At 48.9% G+C, this 22,824-nt stretch overlaps 2 protein-coding genes, 1 long non-coding RNA gene and 2 other non-coding genes across 5 annotated transcripts; all 5 read left to right on the top strand.

Annotated features, from left to right (window-relative positions):
• Positions 1–292: 292 nt before the first annotated feature.
• Positions 293–1,264, top strand: LOC137144827 (olfactory receptor 11A1-like). The gene has a single exon (XM_067535312.1). The coding sequence runs from the start codon at positions 296–298 to the stop codon at positions 1,262–1,264; it is 969 nt and encodes a 322-aa protein (XP_067391413.1). The 5' UTR covers positions 293–295.
• Positions 1,265–5,930: 4,666 nt separating this feature from the next.
• On the top strand, positions 5,931–6,950 carry LOC137144845 (olfactory receptor 11A1-like). The gene has a single exon (XM_067535332.1). It carries the CDS (start codon positions 5,931–5,933, stop codon positions 6,948–6,950), a length of 1,020 nt encoding a protein of 339 aa, XP_067391433.1.
• An 8,413-nt stretch (positions 6,951–15,363) lies between these two features.
• On the top strand, positions 15,364–22,135 carry LOC137144828 (uncharacterized). The gene is made up of 6 exons (XR_010917508.1): positions 15,364–15,420; positions 17,477–17,558; positions 18,619–18,805; positions 21,054–21,131; positions 21,350–21,448; positions 21,941–22,135. It is a non-coding gene; the product is annotated as an uncharacterized lncRNA (long non-coding RNA).
• LOC137144894 (small nucleolar RNA SNORD126) lies at positions 20,710–20,787 on the top strand. Its single transcript, XR_010917513.1, has one exon. It is a non-coding gene; the product is annotated as a small nucleolar RNA SNORD126 (small nucleolar RNA).
• Positions 21,534–21,681, top strand: LOC137144893 (small nucleolar RNA SNORA79). The gene has a single exon (XR_010917512.1). It is a non-coding gene; the product is annotated as a small nucleolar RNA SNORA79 (small nucleolar RNA).
• Positions 22,136–22,824: the final 689 nt, after the last annotated feature.

The following is a 22,824-nucleotide window of genomic DNA, read 5'->3' as shown; positions in this document are numbered from 1 at the left end:
AGTTACAGAAGACTAATACAAAGTGGCTTTGCCCATTTTGGCATAAATACAGACAGCAGCGTGTGGTTCTCTGCCTATACTGAGTTTCTAACTGGCTGACAGAGAGGTGATAATGGAAAATCAAAGATCTAAGAAGGAAATTTGCCTCCAGAGTCTTGGTTCATCACTGACCCAAGAGGAGGCGGGGCCCCATGAAATGTTTATGGCACTAAATTGATACTGCTGCCGCTTGATTCAAATGTATCATCTTCTGATGCCAGCGCCAAATTTGTTTTCTTTCCCCTAGTTGCATGTCATGGCAATTCCAGAGCTGGGAAATCAAACGGTTCTCACGAAATTCACCCTGCTAGGATTTGGGAATGTCCCTGCGCTGCAAATCCTTCTCTTCTGCCTGTTTCTCATCATCTACATTGTGACCGTGGCCGGGAACATCCTCATCGTGGTGCTAGTTGTGGCTGATCAGCACCTTCACACCCCCATGTACTTCTTCCTGGGGAACTTGTCCTGCTTGGAGACCTGCTACTCCTCCACCATCCTGCCCAGGATGCTGGCCAGTCTCCTGACTGGGGACAGAACCATTTCTGTTAACGGCTGCCTCACACAATATTATTTCTTTGGTTTCCTGGCAGCTGCAGAGTGTTATCTCCTGGCAGCGATGTCTTATGACAGGTATCTAGCGATATGCAAACCCCTGCACTACGCAACCCTCATGAACAGCAGGTCCTGCCTCCAGCTAGCGGCTGGCACTTGGATAAGTAGTTCTCTGGTTGCTGACATAACAATATATTTAATGCAACAAGTAACTTTCTGCGGTTCCAGTGAAATTGACCATTTCTTCTGTGACTTCCTCCCAATAATAAAACTCTCCTGCAGTGACATAGGGATGATGGAGCTAGTCACCACCATGCTGGCTGCTATATGCACTCTGCCGCCATTTCTACTAACCCTGGCAACCTATGTCTGCATCATCACCACCATCCTGCGAATCCCTTCCACCACTGGGAAGAGAAAAGCCTTCTCCACCTGCTCCTCTCACCTCATCGTGGTGTCAATTTTCTATGGGACCCTAATGATCGTCTATATCTTACCGAAAACTGACACACTGCGAGAGCTGAACAAAGTGTTCTCCGTCTTCTACACTGTCCTGACTCCCCTGCTCAATCCCCTCATCTACAGCCTGAGGAACAGAGAGGTCAGAGAGGCCCTGGGGAAAGTTGTCAGTAAATTCTCTGCTGTCAAAAGGATTCCCACCTTCCTCCCGTAGTTTGTTCAGGGCACGTGAAATGGGAATAAGCTGCTTTGCTGTAATATGTCCAAGTCACCGCTCTCACTGGCCGTCTGGCTTCTTAGATGAGGTTAGTGGCCACTCTGCTCACACTTAATATTGGGGCTGATATTTGTGCTGTCTGGGCTTGATTAGGATGAGGGGTGGGGTTTGATTAATCTGATATTTATCACTGCTGCTGTGAGTTGCTTTAAAAAACCTCTTCAATGAAGGCAGAGAGATGCCATCCTGTGAGCCTCCATGCCTGCAATTACACGAGCACATGCTCCGTTTTACACTGGGCCCCTTTATGGTGGATTGCACCAGATGCTCAATATTTATTTTTATCCTCATCCTTCAATGGGCAAATGTACTGTGAGATGAGAACCAGGGCCCATGGCCTAATAGCTCTGAGGTGGGACAGTAAAGAAGAAAGGTCGGTGCTGTGATGATGGCACAGAGAGATCTACTTCTAGTCCCTGTTTTGCCCAATTTTCCAGGGAAGCTGACTTCTCCTCTTCGGACCCCAGGTTCCTCGTCTGTACAATGGAGTTTCTCAAGACCCTTGTGCGAATGGCTGCTTTATTGCTTGGGATACTCTTTCTTTTTAGATTTCCAAACTCCAGAGCACTGAAATCTGATCTGTCAGCTGAGAAAGCACATGGTATCCCCCTCCAACAGAGTGCTGGGCGTTCCCTGTGAAATGTTGAGCACCCACAACTCTCAGCAAAGCCCATGGGAACTGAGCACGCTCAGCATCCTGTAACGTCAAGCCCGAGATGAGCACGACTGTGAGTGAAGACGCCCTGGTCTGTGACAGCACCTGGCAGATGCATCTTATTTCCCCAGAGCTCCATCAGATTCATTGTCTGCAATTCATTGCCACACACCCCGTTAGTGTCATTGGGAGAGCAGAATATGCAGTGTCAACTCTGCTATATTTAGGCCTGGAAGGATTCAATTTTTATTGATAAAAGTCAACTTCCCCTTACACACACAAAGTGACAAAAACGCTTCCATCGTTAAGAATGGAAGCGTGCAGACAGGCAAACTAAGAAAAATGCTGCTTGAGAACTTACTAGCATGCGGCTTAAGGCTATTTCCTTTGTATATTTTGACCTGTGAGTCGACAATTTGCATTTTAATGGTTATAAAACTTTTAACTTTTTAAATCTCCCTCTCTGCTGTCCTTAAATAATTATTGTCTGACCCACCCATACTTTTGCATGACCGTGAAAGATCAAAGAGTCAAAATAATGCTTAAAACTAAACATCAGGGATAGCCATCGAATTAATTTTTTTTAAATGAATTCTACCCAGAGGAGCTATGATTAGACAGAGCTTCCCTTTCTCTTTAGAGATAACTCAAGCTAAATGCTTACAAATTTGCCCTACTTCGTGGGGCAGCTAGGTGACATCAGTGTCCCAAATCGGAACCAGAGGTTCCCGAGACACAGCCCCCCTTCCACTCTTCCCAAGCAACAGCATTTGCAAAAACAAGTTGTTCCTCTAAGGAAAAAAAAATTTTTTTCACACGACTATGGCTCAAACTATGGCTCGGATCTGCCCAAACATCTCAGTCACTCAGCACAGCACAGCAGCCACTGCCCCTTTGGGGTTATACTGAAGCAATGAGCAACTGGGGAGACAGGCAATGTTTCCTTCTGACCCAGGTGCAGAGAGGGGACCTTAAAAGAAAGGGGGATCGCAGTCAGCCTGCCCGTAAAGTGCTGATGAGCAATGCTTTATTAGACATGAGAGTATCTTCTTCATTAAGTCTAGGCTTGTTATGATTTTATTTGATATGTAACCGCTTGTTTCCAGTGCTTATACTTGCTGTTGCTTTGCAGCATTGTGCTTTGGGAACTAAACCTGGTTGGATTTCGCTGTGAACGGCTCTGTGTTAAACAGTGCGATGATGTGGGGTGCTGGGGCGAACTGTTTCTTTGGAAGCAGCAGTTCTGTGAATACTGTGAGTGAACAGGGCCTGGACACTGCACGGGGATGCTCGGAGGGCTGAAGGGCTGGAGTGGGTGATTGCTAACCAGTCGATTGACAGCGGAGCCTGCATAGACCTAGGATGAGTGTCGTATTCCCCATGGCCGGCGGAGTTGAGAAGCTGGCCCCCATCCAGCATAGACGAGACTTTCTCACGCTCAGGGCAGGTGGTAACAGGGTGCCCCTAGCTCTGGTTAGCCCGGGGAAATGTCACAGTTATTGAGGGTTAAGTCAGGAACCCCAGGTCGGTGCGTCAGTAAAGCAGGCCAAAGAGACTGAAATGCACACGGGCAGCGAGACAAAGGGTCTGTTAGCAGCCAGGACCTTTGTGGGCCGTCTGCCGTCCCAGGAATTCAATGGCTGAAGGTGACACATGACGGTGGTTGGACCAAAGTTACACCCATCCCCTGTGAGTCTGAGCCCTGTCCTTGGCTGTTATCGGAGAACGGGCGTCGGAGTCTGTCTGCTTCATCACCCAAACAAGGATGACGATCCTACATTCCTGGTGCAGGAGAAAGGTAATATTTATGGCATATGAAACTAAAATAATTCCCTCCGTTTTCCAGGCTTGCACAGTGCATTGCAAACTCATAGTGAAACAGAGGGTAAAAGGTTTGAAAGTGTCTAAGTCCCATTTTCACTGGGCTTCTAAGCGAATAAGTGCTTTTGAAAAATGGGATTCAGAAGCTTTTAAAAATTTTAACCAGAATCCCACTGTATTTTTGGCTGTTCAGTTGGCTCGGCAAATATATACATATATATACCAGTTGAATAAGGCCAAGATTTTCAAACGTGGCTAGCGATTCCGTAAGCTTCCTTTTTTCAATGCCAACTGGAGAAATTTTAAACGAGCTTGATTTTCAGAAAGTGCTTAGTGTCAGCCTTCTGAAAATCACTAGTTATTTGCCACCTGGCCTAAATCATTAAATTAAGAACAGCAACATTTGCTGAATAATGTTTCTGATCAAAGAGCATCCAACTAGCTCTGTTCAAAACTGTGACTCAGGCATTTGCTAGAGATGGTTGAGATGTCTTTTTCAGTTTGCTGCTCTGTGTGGCTGTTTCAGGGAATCGTGTAGCTAGGGGCTGTAGTTCGGCTGTGTGGATAGTCTTTAAAGAAGCATGGATGCCAGAGACAGGGGAAAAAATCCTACTGGATTATGATCATATTTGTCAAATAAAATTTGCCAGAATTTTGGAGGGCCCAACTTGAGATACCTCAAAGGGACCTGATTTTCAGGAAGTGCTGAGAACTTATTTTACATCCAGACCCAGAGGCTACGGGATTGGTGGGTTGGTGGGTTTGTTGTAGCTCTGAATATGTGCACATGAGAGGAAGAACGCAAGAGAAGCACAGGTTAGCATGGCCTTGGGATAAAATCTAGAGAAAGAGCTGCTTTTGGGCACAGGACTCAATGGAAAGGCAGACGTCGACTGCTCAGAAAGGATAGCATCCACTGTTGTTCCTACTGGAAACAAGACCTTGTGCATATTGTCTGTAAATAAACGGGATTCCTTACAAAGATCTCTGATTTCTATTATTGATTCCTGCCACTGTGTAGGCCAAGGGACAATGGTGTTTAAATTTCTTTCCCCATGATAATTGATGAAACCCTCCCAATCCCACTTGTGAGATGGAAGAGTGCTATTGTTTTCATTGTATTGCTAAAGATTCCCCCCTTTTGGAGTCTGATCTTATGCCCCGTGAAGGTTCTTCAGATTGTAAACTGTCCAGGGAAAGGACTTGGTTCATCGCTGTGGCTTCTACTTATTAAATAACAAAGGTGAGGCATAGAGAGGTTGAGGGACGCACTCAAGGTCACCAGGAAGTCAGAGGCAAAGGCAAAAATCAAATTCAGCTGCCTGCTACCCATAAAGAAGGAGGGGAGCCCTATCCTGGTGCTTAACACAGTGCTACTATCACCCGTTATTATCCACTCTGTCCTGAATCCGTAGGGTTCACAGAAAAGGTTGAAAAACTGGAGTCGGTTCACAATCTGCTGAAGGATCTGTTTTCTCTCTCTTTGCTGATTCAACAAAATGTATCGGTTTCATGGGAAAATATCAATGTTGTCAAATTTTTGGTGAAAAATGAGTGCGACATTTTATTTCAGTAACTTCAAAGCACTTCGATTCGACTATCATCTCAGCTCTAATAGGTAGAGTAGAAGACACTAGAAAGTGTCAAGGCAAAAGGAAGTGCTCCAGAACTATCACAACAAAGCACGTCAACATTTTGAGAAGGTTCTTCCAATGTCTCCCAAATGAAACTTTTCATGTTGCTTGAGATTTCGGTTTCTCGTTCCAATTTGGGATGAAAGGCAATTTCAAGTTGCCAGGATTTCCCCAATGCTGAGTTTTGGCCAGATCGCATTGTTGAAGGAAGAGAAATAAATGAAGCACAGCTTCAAGATACTTCCTCTTATTCGCAATGGGTGTGGAGGGCCAGTACTTCTGCTTTATTTTATTACACCCCAGTTGTAAGATAGAACTCAGGAGTCCTGACCTCCTGGCCCCCATTGCTTTATCCTCTAGTCCCCATGTCCGGCCTTCACTGCTCTAACCACTAGACTACTTCCCGCAAGACCGCATAGCTACAGGTTTTATGGATCGTTTTTTTCATTGTCTCATGATTATCTGATGACTCTCTTTCCCCCAGACTCTCCCTATGAAGGAGACAGGCAGTGGAAACCTCACCACCATCTCCCACATCCTCCTGCTGGGATTTGGGGACCTCAAGGAACTGTGGATCCTTTTCTTTATTGGCTTCTTAGCCGTCTATATCATATCCATGGCCCTCAACCTCCTCCTGGTGGTGCTGGTGGCGCTGGACCCCCATCTCCACACCCCCATGTATTTCTTCCTCTCCAGCCTCTCCTGCCTGGAGATGATCTCCACATCCAACATCTCCCCCATGATGCTCGCTGGTCTCCAGACAGGTGCCGTGGCGATATCTCTGGGTGGCTGCCTTGTGCAGCTCTATCTCTTCGGCGCCCTGGCCACGGTGGAGTGCTTCCTGCTGGCAGCCATGTCTTACGACCGCTATCTGGCTGTGTGCCACCCGCTCCGCTACCCTTCCCTGATGGACGGCAGGGTCTGCGGGCGGCTGGTGGCAGGGTGCTGGGTGGGCGGACTCCTGTTTATGGGGATGGTGTCACTCTCGCTCACAGCCTTGAGCTTCTGCGGCCCCCGTGAGATAGATCACTACTTCTGCGATTACCAGCCCCTCCTAGGGCTCTCCTGCACCGACACCTCCGGGGTCCAGAAGGCCACGTTCTTCCTGTCCTTCATCCCAGCCTCCCCCTTCCTCCTGACGGTTGCTTCTTATATGTGCATCGCCTGGGCTGTGCTGAGAGTCCCCTCTGCCCTGGGGAAGTGCAAAACCTTCTCCACCTGCTCCTCCCACCTCACCGTGGTGACCCTGTTCTACGGGACGCTGGTGGCCATCTACATGTCACCCAGGGCCAGCACGGGGTTGAACTCCAGCAAGGCACTCTCTCTGCTCTACACAGCCATCACCCCACTCCTTAACCCCCTGGTCTACAGCCTGAGGAACCAGGAGGTGAGCAAGGCCTACAGGAGAGTTGCCAGGATGGTCTCCTCGGGAGGTTATGCCACTGGCTGGTCTCCAGGGTATCACAGAATCCTAGAAGATGAGGGTTGGAAGGGACCTCAGGAGGTTGTCTAGTCCAACCCCTGCTCAAAGCAGGACCAAGATATAAAGGGATGGGCGGAGAAGTGGGTTATGATGTATGATCTGTAGTGAAGCTTTGAAAAAATGATTTGACGATGCTTTGTGAAATATTTTTATATGTGCACAGCAAAGCAATGGGGCTACAGACAAGGTTCTTCTGCGTGGTTGTTAATTACTTTCTGGAGCATTGATTGAAACAATACCTCAGGGAGAAAAAGTGTGCATTCCGTTTTAAGAAATCTCTCTATCCCGAGAATTATTCTTAATATTTGTGTGGGTTTTATGAGGTGACTCAATCAGACTTAATTCCATGTTAACGCACGCAGTGTGCTCTGGTGCCTAAACTGCTGACAGATAATGAAGACGTTCCCTTTGCTCCAGGGTCCATAGGGGGAACTGAGGCTAGATTGGCACATTTGCCCTAGAACGGCATTTCTCCAAGGGTAGGCCTCGAAACCTTGCTGGGGGTAGGAAAAACTAGTCACAGAGGAACCAACAGTCTCCTTGGGCATTCTCCGGAATCTCAGATTTCATTTAAGGGGGACACACAAAAAAATCTGTGGCTGTTGTGGTAGAGAAAGAAACCTTCCGAATGTGATCTGAGAGGGGCTGATGCAGTGAGGTCTGCTTGAATTTGCAGAGGACCTGATGCAGTGGCTGTAGGTGTGAACCGCCCCATTCATTTCAATGCACCAGAGGCCATATTTGCAATGTTGACTTTACTGCTCGGACCAAAGGGAGCAACGGCTCCCCATGTCATTCCTCAGTCCCTTCTGAACAAGCCAAGCTACCTACCATAGTGATGGATTGGAACTGGTGTCCTAAACGAGATGTTCCTGGATACATACACATCCTGGAGCTGGCCAGTCCTCAGCTGGGGCTGCATTTCACTCGGGATCCTTGAGGTAAAAGGCCCAGTAGCCTGTTGGCCAACCTCTCTGAGGGAGCCATTCACACTGATCTGGAATTGGATCTGGAATTGGATTGGATTGGGGGATCTAGTGGTGAAAAGGTTTCCCTATCCCATGCCTCAGATACCCTGGGTTCTAAAGCAAATCGGGGTGGGTGGGGTGGGAGAATATTTATTGCACTGGCCTCATTTCTATATGGCTAGTAAAGAGATTTGCCATAGGTGCTGTCAATACTGTCCATTTTTTAGGAATGCAATTTATGCAGCCAGCTGGGAATGCTCGAGTACCACCTCCCACCCCTTGCACACACACAGCCGTTAAGTAATGTTCACACAAACAAGAGCACGAGTAACTTTATTTAAAGCCCCAAGTAAGGTCATGTCTATAGCTGGATTATTTGGCCGGAAGCCATGAGCAGGAATCATCCCTCGTGAAAACTGACTGAGCAATTTCATAAGTTAAAGTAGCAATTTAGTGAATAAACACAAACTAAAACTACACACAGTCCTACATGATTGATAAAATATTCTGAGGCCCAGGTCCTAAATAAGGGTTTTAAACCATTTCAAAGACCACGAAGGAAGTTGGGTGGTATTTGAAAGTGAGAAAAATCCAACATGGTTACTATTTCCTTTGGGTCACAGCCCTTTTCCGTTTTCACTGTGTGGTTTGTGCAGATCACTGGAGACTTCAAAATGTGGGCCCTTCTGCCATTGCCTGCTGTAGAGGATCACCTCCCAATCTCAGGCTTGGAAGGCTTAGATTTTTATCAGTAAATGTCGGTAAACGTTGATTTCACTGTATATGATGAAACTGATGAAAAAATGCTTCCCTCAACAATAATAGAAATTCACAGATCGCCAGTGTAAGAAAAACGCTGCTTGAGAACTAATTCAAGTTATATTTATGGGTATTCCCTTGATATTTTGACATATGATGTTGCCTGTTTGTGTTTTAATAGTTATATAGCCTTCACTTTTTAATCTCATCTACTGTTATTAAATAATTGTCAATTTCCTGCAACTATGAAAATTTAAATTGATAAAAATTGGGGGGGAAATGCTTAAAAATCGACACTGATATTATCTATCAGAATGATAAAAGAATAAAAAATTGAATTCTGCCAAGCCTATATATATTATGTCTGGGATTTTCAACAGAGGCTAAGGGAGTTAGGCACCCGACTCCTCCCTAAAATCTCAGGCTGCATAGATGTAATTGCAGCCCTGCAAACTCACTGAGAAACTTCTTGACCCCATGGGTCAGGAGAGTGTAACAAGAAAGGACTGATCAAACACTGGTACAACCCATCCCAGCTGGGATACACCACCCAGACAGCAGTTGTGCTACTGGTACAGATCAGCGGGGTGTTGCTGTTGCAGCATTGATTCTTTGTTATACTGGTTGTCAGAACCCCCCAAAAAACTTCTGTCTATCCTGGACCAGGAAATGATTATCCAGCCATGTTAGCTACAAACCTGTTAAAAGCAAGCGGCTGTCTGGAAGGTCACATTGTGTTCATTATGGTAGAACACAGAGTTGTGTCTTTGTAGGTGAAAATCGTAGCTGCTGTCCCTGGGGGCAGACTGGGCCTCCCTAAGCATACTGTACCACAAGCCCTGTCTGACTACAATAAAGCACTAACCCTAAATATATCCCAGCGCTCAGCCTGGACAGCCCAAATTCTTAGCAATACCACAAAGCAAGGAGAAGACCCTGAGGAATTCCTGGAGGCTCCCCCTTTTAGATCACTGGTTAGAAGGCGGCAGCGGGACATCAGTAGATGGGATGGGACTGTCGGCAAACTTCATGTCACGGCAGAACAAGACACTTTCGTTGCCCAGGCCCAGCTGGTACTGCCATATGTAGATCTTCTCATCAGGCTTCAGGGTGAGGCTGACAGACTCTTCCACATCCGTGGCTTCGCTCCAGTTCTCCTGCTCCGTCTTGACGCTTTTCCCGCCGTACTCAGCTGTGAGGGAGAACTGGTACTTGGCAATCGCTTCGGTGAGGGCTCCCGACTGGTACGACACCGAGATGATCATATTCCAGTTGTGCTCCACGCTGCTCACCTTCTCCTTGGTGTAGCCCACCTTCCTGGTGATCTTCTTGTTCCAGGTGATGGGCATGTTGGAATCATTGGAGATGGTCTTGATGGCCTCCCAGGTGCCAAAAGCTGATCCATGGGTGATGGCCAACCCACCAGGAAGGAAGTTGACCACATCAGGGTGGAAGGAGTAGGTTATGGCATCAATGTTCTCATGGAAATCGGTGGTGCAGTAATACTGGATGCCCCATTAGTCGTGGGGCTTCACAAAGTAATAATAGTCCGCTATACCCCAGTAACAGAGGCCGTCTCGGCAGGACGGGTGGAGGCTGTACTCCACGGCATCTGAGTCGGTGTTCATGTTGGTGATCTTCGGTAGACCCCCTTGCTCTGGAAGATGATGTAGAAGTACCCGAAAGCGGAGAGATAATGGTCTCCTCCATGGCAGTTGGGGTGGAGATGGTACACCACGGCGTCTGCATCCGTGTTCATGTTGGATACTCGGCCCTTCCTTTGATGATGTAGAAGAGGTCGTCCTGGTGGGCGAGGTAGTGCTCCCCGCCCTGGCAGGAGGGGTGCAGACTGTACACGTTCAGATCTTTCCTTTGGTTGAAACTGGTGGACCCAGAGATTACAATCTACATAAACCAGCGCGGTGGGGTGTACAAACACCACAGCGGGCAGGAAAGGGTCAGCAAGCTGCTGTGGGCTCCGCCCTCCTTTCTCCACGACATCGGCAATGGACGTGAGGCTTGGAGGGAGAGGATAAAAGGGCAGAGCCCAGCTCAGCTCGGGGCTGATGGAGAAGGAGAGCAGATTTCCAGTTCTCCCTCGGTGAGAGGGTCTGGCTGGGGCCAGAGGCTGGTGCCGGCCAGGCCCTCCTGGAAGGAAGGTGCGCACAATGTGGCGCTGTCATTCTTTTGGCTTGCTGCTGGCGACTCATCTGCGGTTGTGGGGACGGCTGGTGCCCGGCCCAAAAGGGGCGGCCAGCCAAATAACACCCCCCTTTTTTTTTCTTTACTCCTGACTGAAGCCTTGCTAGTAGTTTGTCCTGCACCCAGGAGTGAGCTGGGTCACAGCAGGACAGACAAAAGAAGGATTATTTGGCCCATTTTACAGATAGAGAACTGAGGTACAGGGGGCAAGATTTCCAAAGTGACGAGTGTCTTTGGATGGCTGACTTGAGGCATCTTCAAGGGAACTGGTGGTCAGTAAATGCTGAGCACTCAGCCTCTGAAAATCACGTCCCTTTGAGGGTCCTTGAGTCACACACCCAAACTCCCTAGTCATCTGGAAAATCTTGGCCAATGGCACCAAGGCTGAACTTTTTCAAAGCCGCCTGAGGGAACTGGATGCCCAATTCCCATTCACTGGAATGGGAACGAGGCATCCAAACCCCTTAGGCCCTTTAAAAATCTCAGCCTGGGCGATATGTCCAAGGTGATACAATGAGAAGTTTGTAAGATGTGGCTTAACAAAGCCTGTCAGGGATGAGTTAGTTGGGGCTGGTCCTGCTTTGAGCAGGGGTTTGGACTAGATGACCTCCTGAGGTCCCTTCTTCTGTGCTTTTAACTGTAAAGGTAAAGGAGCATTATTCCCATTTCACAGAGGGGGAGATGAACTTGATTAAGGTGATAGAATGAATTAAGGACTGAACTGGGAACAAAACCTGGAGCTCTGGAGCTTCCAGACACACCCCCCCACACACACTCCTACTGAACCAGAACTAGAACTCAGGAATCGTGCCACCCAAGCCCACCCGCTAGCCCACTAGACTATATCCCATTCCCCAAGCTGGAATAAACTCAGGTATCCTGATTCCCTCGCCCCTCCTGCTAACCACTAGACTACGTTCCCCTGCCACAGCCAGGAACATAACTCAGGAGAGCTGACTGCCCAAGCACCCTATTCAATGGGCAAATTCCCTCCCCAGATCACAAACAGAAAACAGAACTGAGTACAGAGTTCAGTGAGCTTAGAGATGAAAGAGAGATGGGGGTCAAAAGTCAGTGGTTTAAGACGGGAGTGACTAAAGCCTTTTTGTCGAATGGGGGATATGACAGAGGTCTATAAAGTCCTGAATGGGGTGACTAAGTGAGAACTTGCTGCAACGCTATTACGAAGCCGATGTGTGCCTCAGTTTCCCCTATATTGTACATGGCGACCCAGTGTGGGGGGAAGAGGACTGGCTGCTCTCAGGGCTTCCTGCACTGTGTACCAGGTGACTAATACACCTGATACTGAGTGTCGCTGCAAATACTGGGCGGGGTGCGTTGATTCCTGAAGAGCGGACAAGTCTCGGCCAGGCGCCTGTCTCCCTTGGATTCACTGAACAGAGCTCGGGGTATGGGGGGGGTGGTGCTGAGACCCCAGAGGTTCAGTCAAGGCTGCGTGGCCTACCCTGGAGGAGTGAGACCCTTTGGGGGTCTGGCATACCAAAAAGTTCTTCATACAATCATGAAAGATGAGGGTTGGAAGGGACCCCGGGAGGTCATCTAGTCCCACCCTCTGCTCAAAGCAGGACCAACCCCAAGTAATTCTTCCTAGAGACTGTTCCAAAGTTGGCGGCCTAGCGCTCATTCCATGGATCTGTGACACACGGCAGGGAGAAAGTGAATGAGGAAGTGCAATTAACCCCTTCCCATAACCCAAGAGCCAGGGGGGTCAGCCGACGAAATCAATAGGCAGCAGGTTTCAAACAAACACGAGGAAGCACTCCGTCACACCGCACACGCAATGCACACAAACCTCGTCGCCAGGGGACGACGGGCAGGCCAAAAGTACAACAGAGCTAAAAAAAGGAATAAGACAGGTTCATGGAGGATAGGTCCATCAATGGCTATTCGCCAAGATGGTCAGGGATGCAGCCCCATGGTCTGGGTGTCCCCAAGCCTCTGAGTGCTCGAAGTGGGGCCTGGATGACGGCCGATGGATCTCTTGATAATTGCCCCAGTTTTGTTCATTCCCTCTCCCGCATTTGGCACTAGTGTCAGAAGACGGGACACTGGGCTAGATGGGCCATTGGTCTGATCCAGTAAGGCCATTCTTATGTTCTTCTTGGAAGGGGAAAGAGTTGGAGAGGCATGAGAGGTGAAGGACAGGACTGCGGTAGGGCATAAGAGTAGGTGCGGGGGAGACCAAGGACACGATGGGATTCCTAGGGCACGTGGCGGGGTTAGAAGAGGATGGCAGAAAAGAAACTTCTGCACCTATGATGGGAGGACAGAGTGGGGTGGGAGAGTGGTGGGGGAAGGCAGGCCAAGAGGAGGAGCAGCCCATCAGGTAGTTCAAGGCTTCTATCAAATACCCCGTCATTCTTCTCTTCTGCAGGTTAAACAAACCCAGTTCCCTCACCTCTCCTCATAAGTCATGTACCCCAGCCCCCTAATCATTTTTGTTGCCCTCCTCTGCACTGTCTCCAAGTTGTCCACATCCTTCCTATATTTGGGGGCCCAAAACTGGACACAATACTCCAGAAGTGGCCTCACCAGTGCCAAATAGAGGGGAATAATCACTTCCCTCGACCTGCTGGCAATGCTCCTACTAATGAAGTCCAATATGGCCTTCTTGGCAGCCAGGGCACATTGCTGACTCATCTCCAGCTTCCTGTCCACTGTAACCCCCGGCCCTTTTCTGCAGAAGTGCAGAAAATGCCACTTGCAGAAGATGTCACCTGCTTCCCAGTGAGAGACCCAAGAAGATTGCTCTATTGCGGCTATTGGAGAAGAAGAGGGGACTTGATCCTGGTCTGTAGGAATCTCCCTGTGGCGGGGGGTTCTGAGAGTGCAGATTTATTTCATCTCACAGGCCAAGGCAGGACAGATCCGGATGGCTGGGTGATGGAGTTAGCAAAGTTCAAGCTGAAACTATGGTGCAAATGTTGAACAATGAGTTGGGGAACAACTGACCTGGGACTGTGATGGATCCTCCATCACATGAAGACTTCCTGTGGCGATGTGGTGTCTCTCTCTTAAGACCCACTCGAGGGCCGTGTCTACACGGCACACTTCTTTCCTGTGGGGTACACACCTGTGAATCCCCCAGCATAGGTATGAAGAGCAGTTTAGATGGTGAGGCCCCCTAGTTTTATGTCGGTGGAAGTGAGAGCACAGTCTGGTCTCAAACATGGCAAACGCACGATTTCGTTATTTTCCTTTGCAGATTTCCCACATTTATATTCTCCCCAAACGTTACAGATGTCCTGCATTGCAGATCCCTCCCACAACTTTTGTTGACTCTGAATCTGGATACATATTAGGATTTCCACAGGCATTTAAGGACATTAGGTGCCTAACTCCCATGGGAATTAGATGCCTACACACTTCTGAAATTCCACTCGGTGCTTTTCTGCATCTTTAGGTGCCAACCTTTTGAAATGTGGCTCTCTACTGCTAAGATCTTTCTGTATTTTCTAGTCCTGGGACTTCAGAATGAAAAAAATCCCAAGTGCTACAGAAACGTGAAATATTTTTTATTGATACTACACTATTCGTAAGGAGTTTGGGAATCAAAATGACCCCAAAATTCCAGGGCTATTTTTTTTTCTTCCCCAAAACCAGGACACTAAATTTATGTTCCCACATTCTGATCTTGCCTCCTAAATAAATGGTCTGACTTTCAGAAGAGCTGAATGGTTTGAGTATGTTAGTAATAATTTCAGTTAGCCTAAGTGATTCCATTTTTGCCTAGCTGAACGCAAGTAAGCTCAGGATTGCAGAAGGCCCCTGTTATCAGTAAAAGCAGACCAGCCTGGCAAGAGCTGGACAATTCCAGTTAGCAGGCAAAGTAATGTATCAGCAAAAAGATAGAACAAAGAACTAGAGCAAGGACCAATCATTGAACGCTAAATAGCCTTATTTCCCTCCGTAACCTGATCAAATTATTAAATAGGTTTACGTAGGTTCAGCTACTGTGCATGTGTGTATCCTGTTTTTATGCTTGTTTTCAGGGTCTTTTTTGTTCACTGGCCACTTGTGGTTATGTGACTGATCTTCTGCAGAATAAACTTTTGGAGACTGTCCGGGATTCCTGTGTGGGTTTCTTATCTATGCAGAACAATGAACCAGGCGGAAAATTTCTCAGCACAAGTACCAGCCGGGTTCAGAGCCTCCATCTGGACAGTTCCTCTGAAAACTCCAGCTTAACTTTTAAAATTTGGGCGCAAGACACATTCCCTGATACAGACTGAAAAATCTTGTGGAGAGATTTCACAGAAAGCCCCTGATTTCTGCCACCCATTTTCTTCCTGAAGCCAGCTCTGTGAACGTCTCTTTAGCCCCATGGCTTGTAGCCACAGCAGATCAATGTCTCTGCATTGCTCCTTATCTTGATTCAGGGAAATGAGAGGCTGGGGGCTGGCTGCGGCTGATTTATGCTCTCAGCCAATTGCAAAGCTGCTTATCTCTCCCCTGCCCCACCTTCCACTTCCTCCCATGTGCTCTCACTGGCTCTTTCATTAGCAAACTCTGCTTCCTGTATCCTGTCTTCCTGGAGCAGGGCCTGCTTGGTAAGTTGCAAGATCTTTACCGCGGTTTGCATCCTTTGCTAATCTGCATTTATTTTTTGCCATCCACCCATGTATCAGGACTGGAATAAATGTAGTTAAGTTGCATGTGGTGCAGAGAGGTTTTCCTGTGGCTGGAATCTGGCCCTGGGGCTGTTGAATTCAGAATCTTTAGCCCTCCCCTCCCCCCTTTCCATGAGGCTAGAGGCAGGGGGTTAGTGGGGAAAGTGACCTGGTAAAACTGAGGCTGTGTTTTATGATCTTCAGCAACACCCTTGAAATTACCCCTGGCTGGTGACACTGGCTGCATTATTTCTCCCTGTGTTTAATGCAGCACTGTCTGGCTGCAGTGTTCCCTGCCCCACACGTGCTGTGCAAAGGGTTTGTTACATCTCTCCTGTTCCTCTCCCTGTCCCCTGCCCTGTGTGGGTTGTGACATGTTTCAGGGCACAGCAGGTGTGTGCTGCAGAGCCTGGAAACTAACCCAGCAGTTCTGCTGCTTCATCCTGCCCTTTTAATCCCATCCATTGCTCCCCTTCCCAGAGCACAAAGCCCTGAGATCTGCTGCTCCGGCTGTAACAAACCCTGAGAAAGAGCAGCAGGTGGGTTGGGGGGAAGCGGGGCAGTTGAAGGTCGAGCCTGGCCTTGGTTTTGGTCTGGCGGTTCTCCCCACTTTGTAATTTGGGGATGCACCTGCCTGCCGCCCACTGCGGGAAATAATACATGGAAGCTGAGTTGCAAGAGAAAAAGGTTGAGCGAGCTCCAAAAGCAGTTTTGTGATGGGGCTGGGTTCTGCCCCCATGCTGGGAGGGGAGTGGGGCCTAATGGTGAGTGATTGGGGGTCAGGACTCTGGCTCTGACACTGTCCTAGGGGTGACCTTGGATAAGTCACTTTGCACCTCAGTTTCCCCAGCTGTCCAGTGTGAACAACACTTCCTAGGAAGCACCATGAGCTCGACACATTAATGATCATAAAACACTCAGAAATCTTTGGATGGGAGTTCCTAGGAAAAGCGCCAGTTATTAAGCATTGATTTTGTATCTCATTTGACCCCCCAGTCTGTTTTCTGTGCCTTTGTTCAATCCTGTGTTAAATGCCCCAGAGTACATTAGGAAGCGCTGAGATTAGACCTGTAAAGCCTTCGGGCTGAGAGAAAGGCTGAGCCGGCAGTTAGGGGGTAGCCTGGGACTTGAGAGACATGGGCTTAATTTCTGGCACCATCGCAGACGTCTTGTGTGACCCTGTGCAAGTTTTAACCTCTCTGGGCCGGGTTTCTACGGGTACTTGGGCACCTAAAGATATAGATGGACGCACAGTGGGATTTTCAGGCGCTCCAGCTGCCGAACACCTACTGATTTCAATCTGCTGGTTAGGTGCCCACCTACATTTAAAAAACTGGCCTGCCTCAATTCCCCATCTGTGAAATGTGGAGAACGGCAGTGCCCTCATTGCCAGCAAGGTGCTTAGTTCGGTGGTCAGGAGCCATGTCGGTGCTAGAGAGAGACAGGCTCTCCACTGCACCATGTGCTGTGCCGTTTCGGGTGCTGGCAGGGAAGTGGGGCTCACTGGTTAGAGCGCTGCGGGTTTACACTGAGCTTCATTTGGTTCTGTTCATGGCTCTGCCTCTTGCTGTGTGACCTTGGGCAAGTCCTTTGCTCCTCTGTGCCTCAGTTTGTCCATCTGTACAATGGGGATGATGTTTCCGTCACAGGGTGGATGAGACTTAATGTTTGTAAAGCACTTGGGCTGGGATTGTCAGAGGAGCCTAATTCCCTTAGGCTCCTCTGAAGGCCCCAGTGTCGGAGATTTTTGGAAAGACGCTAGAGAAGGACAAACCCTGATCACGATTAATTTTAGCGAGTGTCGCTTCTGCATTATTGGTGACGTGTTGCTGCTTCCCCCTGAAGGTGGCAACCTCCTGCTGTGGAGGCTTTTACACGCCTGTCTCTGGCGTGACCTTTAAAAACCTCTTTTCTGACATCGCTGGGGCAAGGCTGGATGTGGTCTGGTGGCCGGATTTTTGTATCCTAAACTGCTGTTTGTCTCCCTTCATTGTAGGCTGGAAATGGACCTGACGAGCTGGGAGGAAACAGTTGCTTTGGAGCAATACCATGTTCCAGATGTGGGGCCCAGTGAACTGGTAGGAGACTGGCTTCTTACAGAGGAAGAGAGATCTCCTGCCCAAGGGATTAAACTCTACACACAACAGCAATGGTGTCAAAATCTAAGGGCAACTATAGTGGGTCAGAGCAGGGGGGCTGGGAGTCAGGATGCCTGGGTTCTATTCCCAGCTCTGAGGGAGTGTGGACTAGTGGTTAGAGCAAAGGGAGTCAAATCAGTTGTAGAACAGGGGGGTTGGGAGTCAGGACCCCTGGGTTCTATCTGGCTACCTCTCTTTAAGACCTATAATTTCCACCTTGGAAAGAGGACTCCAGAATATTCCTGTCAGAGGGTCTGGCAGGCCTCATCCTGCCCTGAGCGATCTCCTTTCCCCCAGCGAGTGCAGGCTGAGGCCTGTCAAACCTCCCGCTCTGGCCTGTGGAGCGTAGCAGATGTTTTTCAGCTCTGCCTTTATCCAAGTATCTGTCTCCAGCTGTGTCGACCGACCCAGCATTCAGCTGTCATGATGCAGTGTAGCAGGAGGGACCTGTGGCTTTTTGGCCCTGCTAATCTACGGCACGTGTCTTGAGTCCTTCAGGCTGGTGTCGCCTTAGTGAGCTGAGCATCACATTTTTAAATCCTCAGTGTCCCGGGTTGGCTCATCTCTTCCTCCTTCCACTGAAGATACATTCATGCTGTTTGGCTGAAGCTGTTCGAGTCTCTTGCTTGAGGCCTTGCTAAAATTTGAGCTCCTGTCTGCTCGCTGTGGACAGGCCATGAAATCTCTTGTAAGCACAGGAGGGGGCTTGGGACGTTGTCCGCTGAACTGTTTCCCCTCCCTCCTCCTATTGCTCTTTGCTCTGGCTGCCTCTCTCCACGCCGGAAGTGACGTCCTTTTGGTCCTGCTGTCTTCCCCTCCATGTGTAGCGTTAGCTCTTTCTGCCTCGATATGCCCCGGTAGAACTGGGCTGGGGCGTGCTGGGGAATTAGGTTTAGATGGGTCCAGTAGCAGCTCTGATCCCGGGTGGAGCAGCAGCAGCAGGGCAGAGGAAGAGGCTGTGTTGGTCATGCTCTTATAAACGTTTGGTTGCCTGTTTCAGATTGTGGAGGGGCTGGAGGATGGCGACTGACTCCCCACCCCCACGGAAGGATTGGAAAAATGTCTTGGCAATGGTCTGTAACGCAGCATCCTGAACCTGAACCCTGAGGACCGTAGGGTGAGGGGCTCCCACGGAATAGGGCCTAAAGAAAAGGGACTGAAGGGTTTTATGGCCTACGTGAGCTGAGGTAAGGATAATCCGCGCCTGGGTTTTCAGGGCTTGCTCTGAGCTGTGAGGAAGCAGCCAGGGTGTGTTGCTGGAGGCAGGATGCTTGGGTTGTTGTTAGTTGTGTTACACTGTAGCTTAGAGGCCCTGTTGTGCTAAGACAACTTCCCAAGAGATTTCCTGGCCCGTGTGTGTTGTACAGACACTTGAATCCCTGTCCCAGAGGTTTTTGTTGGCTTTGTCTGCTTCGGTCATAAAGGATGGAAGACAGGAAGTGTCAGCGTTACCGAGGGGGACCAGGGACAGAGAGATGAAGGCTGAGATTTTCCAAGGAGCCCAGTGGAGTTAGGCCCCCAACTCGGCAATTTACTAGGATTTGTTCGAGCTCACCCAGGGAGTCTGTGGCAGAGCTGAGAACTGAGCCCAGGTGTCTCAGTCCAGAGCCGTAGCCGCACAACTGTCCCTGCGCTGGGGGCACTTCTTAGGTCTTGCCACGTAGAGTGAAGGATAATGTTCCCACGGCTCACACCCCAGGAACATTGGGGATAAGGTCCTCACCCTTGTGGCACGATGAGCGCCCCTTTGGACAGCCGCTGGGAACTGGGGGAAGTGCATTACTGCATGAGACAGCCCATGCATGGATTCGGGGGGCTATCTTGAGGGGGGCTGTGGAGGCAAGACCCAGCCCACAAGAAGTTTCTTCTCAGATCCCTGGGACCCCTCTGTGCTTTGCCATTGGGGTAGCACAGCTGGCTTTGAGGGCGTGGCTGGCGTCTGCCATGATGGACTGTGTATTCATTGCATCTCTCACCTCATCTCCCCCGATGACACACGTGCCCTGAGCAGACCCCACTACATCAAGGAAGCATTAACTTCCTGTGCGGCTTCCGTTTGGGCCTGCAGTGAAATCTGGGCGGTTCCCATAGTAGACGGGGTCATGGTTTAAGGCCAGAAAGGACCGTTGTGACCATCTAGTCTGACGTCCTGCATCGTCCTGGGCATAGAACGTCACCTAGTAATTCCCACTGTGACCCCCTGACTCCTTCCCCTTTCTAAACCTCAGCTGTTGTCCCCACTCACGCTGCTTTAAAATAGTTCTCTGCACCAGCCCCTCACTTCACTGCGTCGCCAGGTAACTTCACGGTGCCATTTCCCTGCCTGTAACTGCTGTGCCCTTACCAGCTGCTCCGATGGCCTTTATTGAAAAGCCAGATCTTCGCAGGCCCCAGAAGGCACTGTTAGATTCCCTGGTCTGATCTCCTGTTTAACACCAGCCAGAGAGTTTCACCTAGTGAACCCAGTGATTTGTGTCTGACGAAAGCAAAGAGAGTCTGGATTGGAAGACCGCAAGGGATGGAGAATCCATCATCCCTTGGGAGTTTGGTCAGTCACCCTCTCCATTCGAAACGTGTGCTTTATTTCTAACTGGAGCGGGCCTGGCTGTAACTTCCAGCCATTGGTCCTTGTTCTGCCTTCGGTTAAAGAGACCTACGGGGCCCAGTGTTTTCTCCCTATGAAGGTACCTGTACACTGTAATCAAGTCACCTCTCAGGTTTCCGTTTTCTGATTTAAACTAAACAGGTCGGTAAGTCTCTCATGATCAGGCATTTTTTCCAGCCCTTGAATCACTTTTGGGCTCATTTCTGAACCCACTCTGGTTTTTCAACATCCTTTTTAAAAATGTGGACCCCAGAACTGGATGCGGTCTTCCTGTATCAGACTCCCCAGTGCCATACACAGGGGCAAAATCTCCTCCCTGCTTCTATTCTCCCCCCTGCTTATGCGTGCAGAGATTTTATCTGTCTTGCAGGTGATGTTGGGAAGCCAGGGAGCCCATGTTGCACCATGAGGAAGCAGCTAAAATTCTCAACCCCTTGAGATTTCAGAGTGTTGGGCGGTGGTTTGTGTGTGGGAGGACGAGGAGGGGGTCTGCTGTGATGAGCCGCATGTTCAGTCCGTGTTTCACCTGATCTACCCTGATTACACACATGCCCTGAGCAGACGAATGAAACAAACACCTGCAGCTGAAGTCTGATTTGGGGGAAATCTGCTGTTCTGATGGTCTGCAATGCAACCATCTGTAAAGCCCTCAGACAGTGAGGGGAATAAATAGCAGATCCAGTGGGGGGCCTCTTCAGAAATATGGATCTGGTTTCTGTGGAAATGAAGTAGGGACGAAGATGCAAGGAAATGAGTTTTCCATGCAGTTGGTAGCTCTTTTTTTTTTTTTTTTGTCATGACCTGGAAATAATTCCTCCTTTCTTCTGTAGGGGCAGGAACTCGGAAGACAAGATTGGCTGGGTTCGCTTCTCCCTCCTCAACTTGGATCCCTTGTAGGAATCACAGACGTAAGTGCCGCTGGAAATTCGTATCCATCCGTTTTCTTAGCATGGCCCCATATCGGTACCCCCAGCCACTGTCGCCCTGCGGGGGAGGTATGGGACAAGAAAGGGGTACTATGGCAGACAGAACAGTTAACAAACCTCTGGCATAGGGTGCACCAGCCATTCCTCATTCAGAACCATTCAGTGAACTGATCTTCCAAACTTCGCAAACTGTCTTTCAGTGCCTGAAGCCGCAGACGCTTTCAGAAAGCCGTGTCTTTCGGCACAAGTGAACGGGAGCTCCCTGCTGCGGACTTTATCGAGGAAACGGCTTAGTAAAGGTTTGCTCGTTGGGGAAATTCTTGGGGCGTTCTCTCTAGGGGGTACTTTTGCTCTCAGAGCTGTTCATTTAAGGGAGAGTGGCCGCGATGACTGTTCCTCTTGCTGCCGCGAGCCATGGGCAGTGGGATTTTGTGTCATCGCAGATTAAATCTGGCCTTTCTTCACTCAGGCTGCTCTTGGATGGGTTTGGCTGTCCGTTAGCACCTTCTGAATTTTGCGGGGTCAGACACTCAAAGAGGCAGAAGGGGACTGGACTCTGGGGACAGAAATGGGGTTTAAAAAGAACCTGCTCTGCACATATTGCTCTGTGAACTCTAGCTAGCGGGCTAACCAGATCGTCATTTTACAATGTGAGCTGAAAGATGGCAGGCGCTGAGGCAGTAGAAGCTATGCTGGAGGAGGAGTTACCTTAACTACAGCAACTCGTTTTCCAAGGGACAACGGTGTGCTGCATTCTGCATCTTTAACACGGAGATCCCTTATTTTTACAGGGCCGATTTGAGATGAGCCAGAAAGGAAAGGAAAACGTGTCTTTCTCTCTCCCCCAGCATCAACTGTAAGAGAGAATTTGGGTCCTGAAGATGAAAAGTTTTGCCCTGTCTCTGATCTGCATTACAAGGACTCTTTGAAGTTATAGCCAGGAAAGGAGATACTGAAAACAGGATAAATAATAAAACTAGATTGAATGGATGTGTAAACGGTGGGTGTGTTTTTGTACAAAACGGCAGTGGTAGAATTGAGGGGGAAATGGAGCTTTCTCAACTCTAATCCACTGGTCTAAATTCAGCCCAGGTCAGTAGTGGCTGTGGTTGGTATCTTCGCAGGAGACTTAAGGGAGTTAGATGCCATGCTGCTTTAATCTCCTTTGAAAATCCTATCCTTAATCATTGCTATCTGAAGGCTTTTCAGCTGCCTTTTCAGTGAAATGAGTTAGGGTTCATGTCTGAGATAGAATATCCAGGTATGTTTAAAGCTCCTAGTCCTGGTGGTATTTATGGACTAGTACGAAATCAAGGATCAGTATGGTTAATGAACACTGGTCTATTTATGACACTGTCTGAAATTTCTTTCCATTCTTCCATGAATTTACTCTCCCCTGTCCACTGTCTGGTTTCTCCTACCAACACCACTTAGGTTAGGCTGCGATTTCTCAAATGCACTTGGGATTTGGACACCCAGTTTCCATTTAAAAAAAAAATTAATGGGAATTTAAGAGGCATATCTTATAGATTTGAAAATGGTAACCTAAATGTATTTAAACCGGGTCTCCCCCACCCTACCTGTGCACACTCACTTTCCTGACACCAGCTTGGATCTTTATTTCTTCCTCTGAACTTTGGCTGCACCCCAAATAAACAGAGGCGGATCCTTTCCC

This window comes from Emydura macquarii, unplaced genomic scaffold, assembly GCF_026122565.2.
Source record: "Emydura macquarii macquarii isolate MOO-44397 ecotype Brisbane River unplaced genomic scaffold, CSIRO-AGI_Emac_v2 contig_3487, whole genome shotgun sequence".
Lineage (NCBI taxonomy): Eukaryota > Metazoa > Chordata > Testudines > Chelidae > Emydura > Emydura macquarii.
Note: the sequence above shows the minus strand (reverse complement) of the source record. Positions and strands in the feature narration are given on the sequence as shown.

Bases quoted from the DNA above. Each gene is read 5' to 3' on its own strand.
- LOC137144845 (XM_067535332.1), top strand. From the start codon at position 5,931: ATGAAGGAGACAGGCAGTGGAAACCTCACCACCATCTCCCACATCCTC.
- LOC137144827 (XM_067535312.1), top strand. From the start codon at position 296: ATGGCAATTCCAGAGCTGGGAAATCAAACGGTTCTCACGAAATTCACC.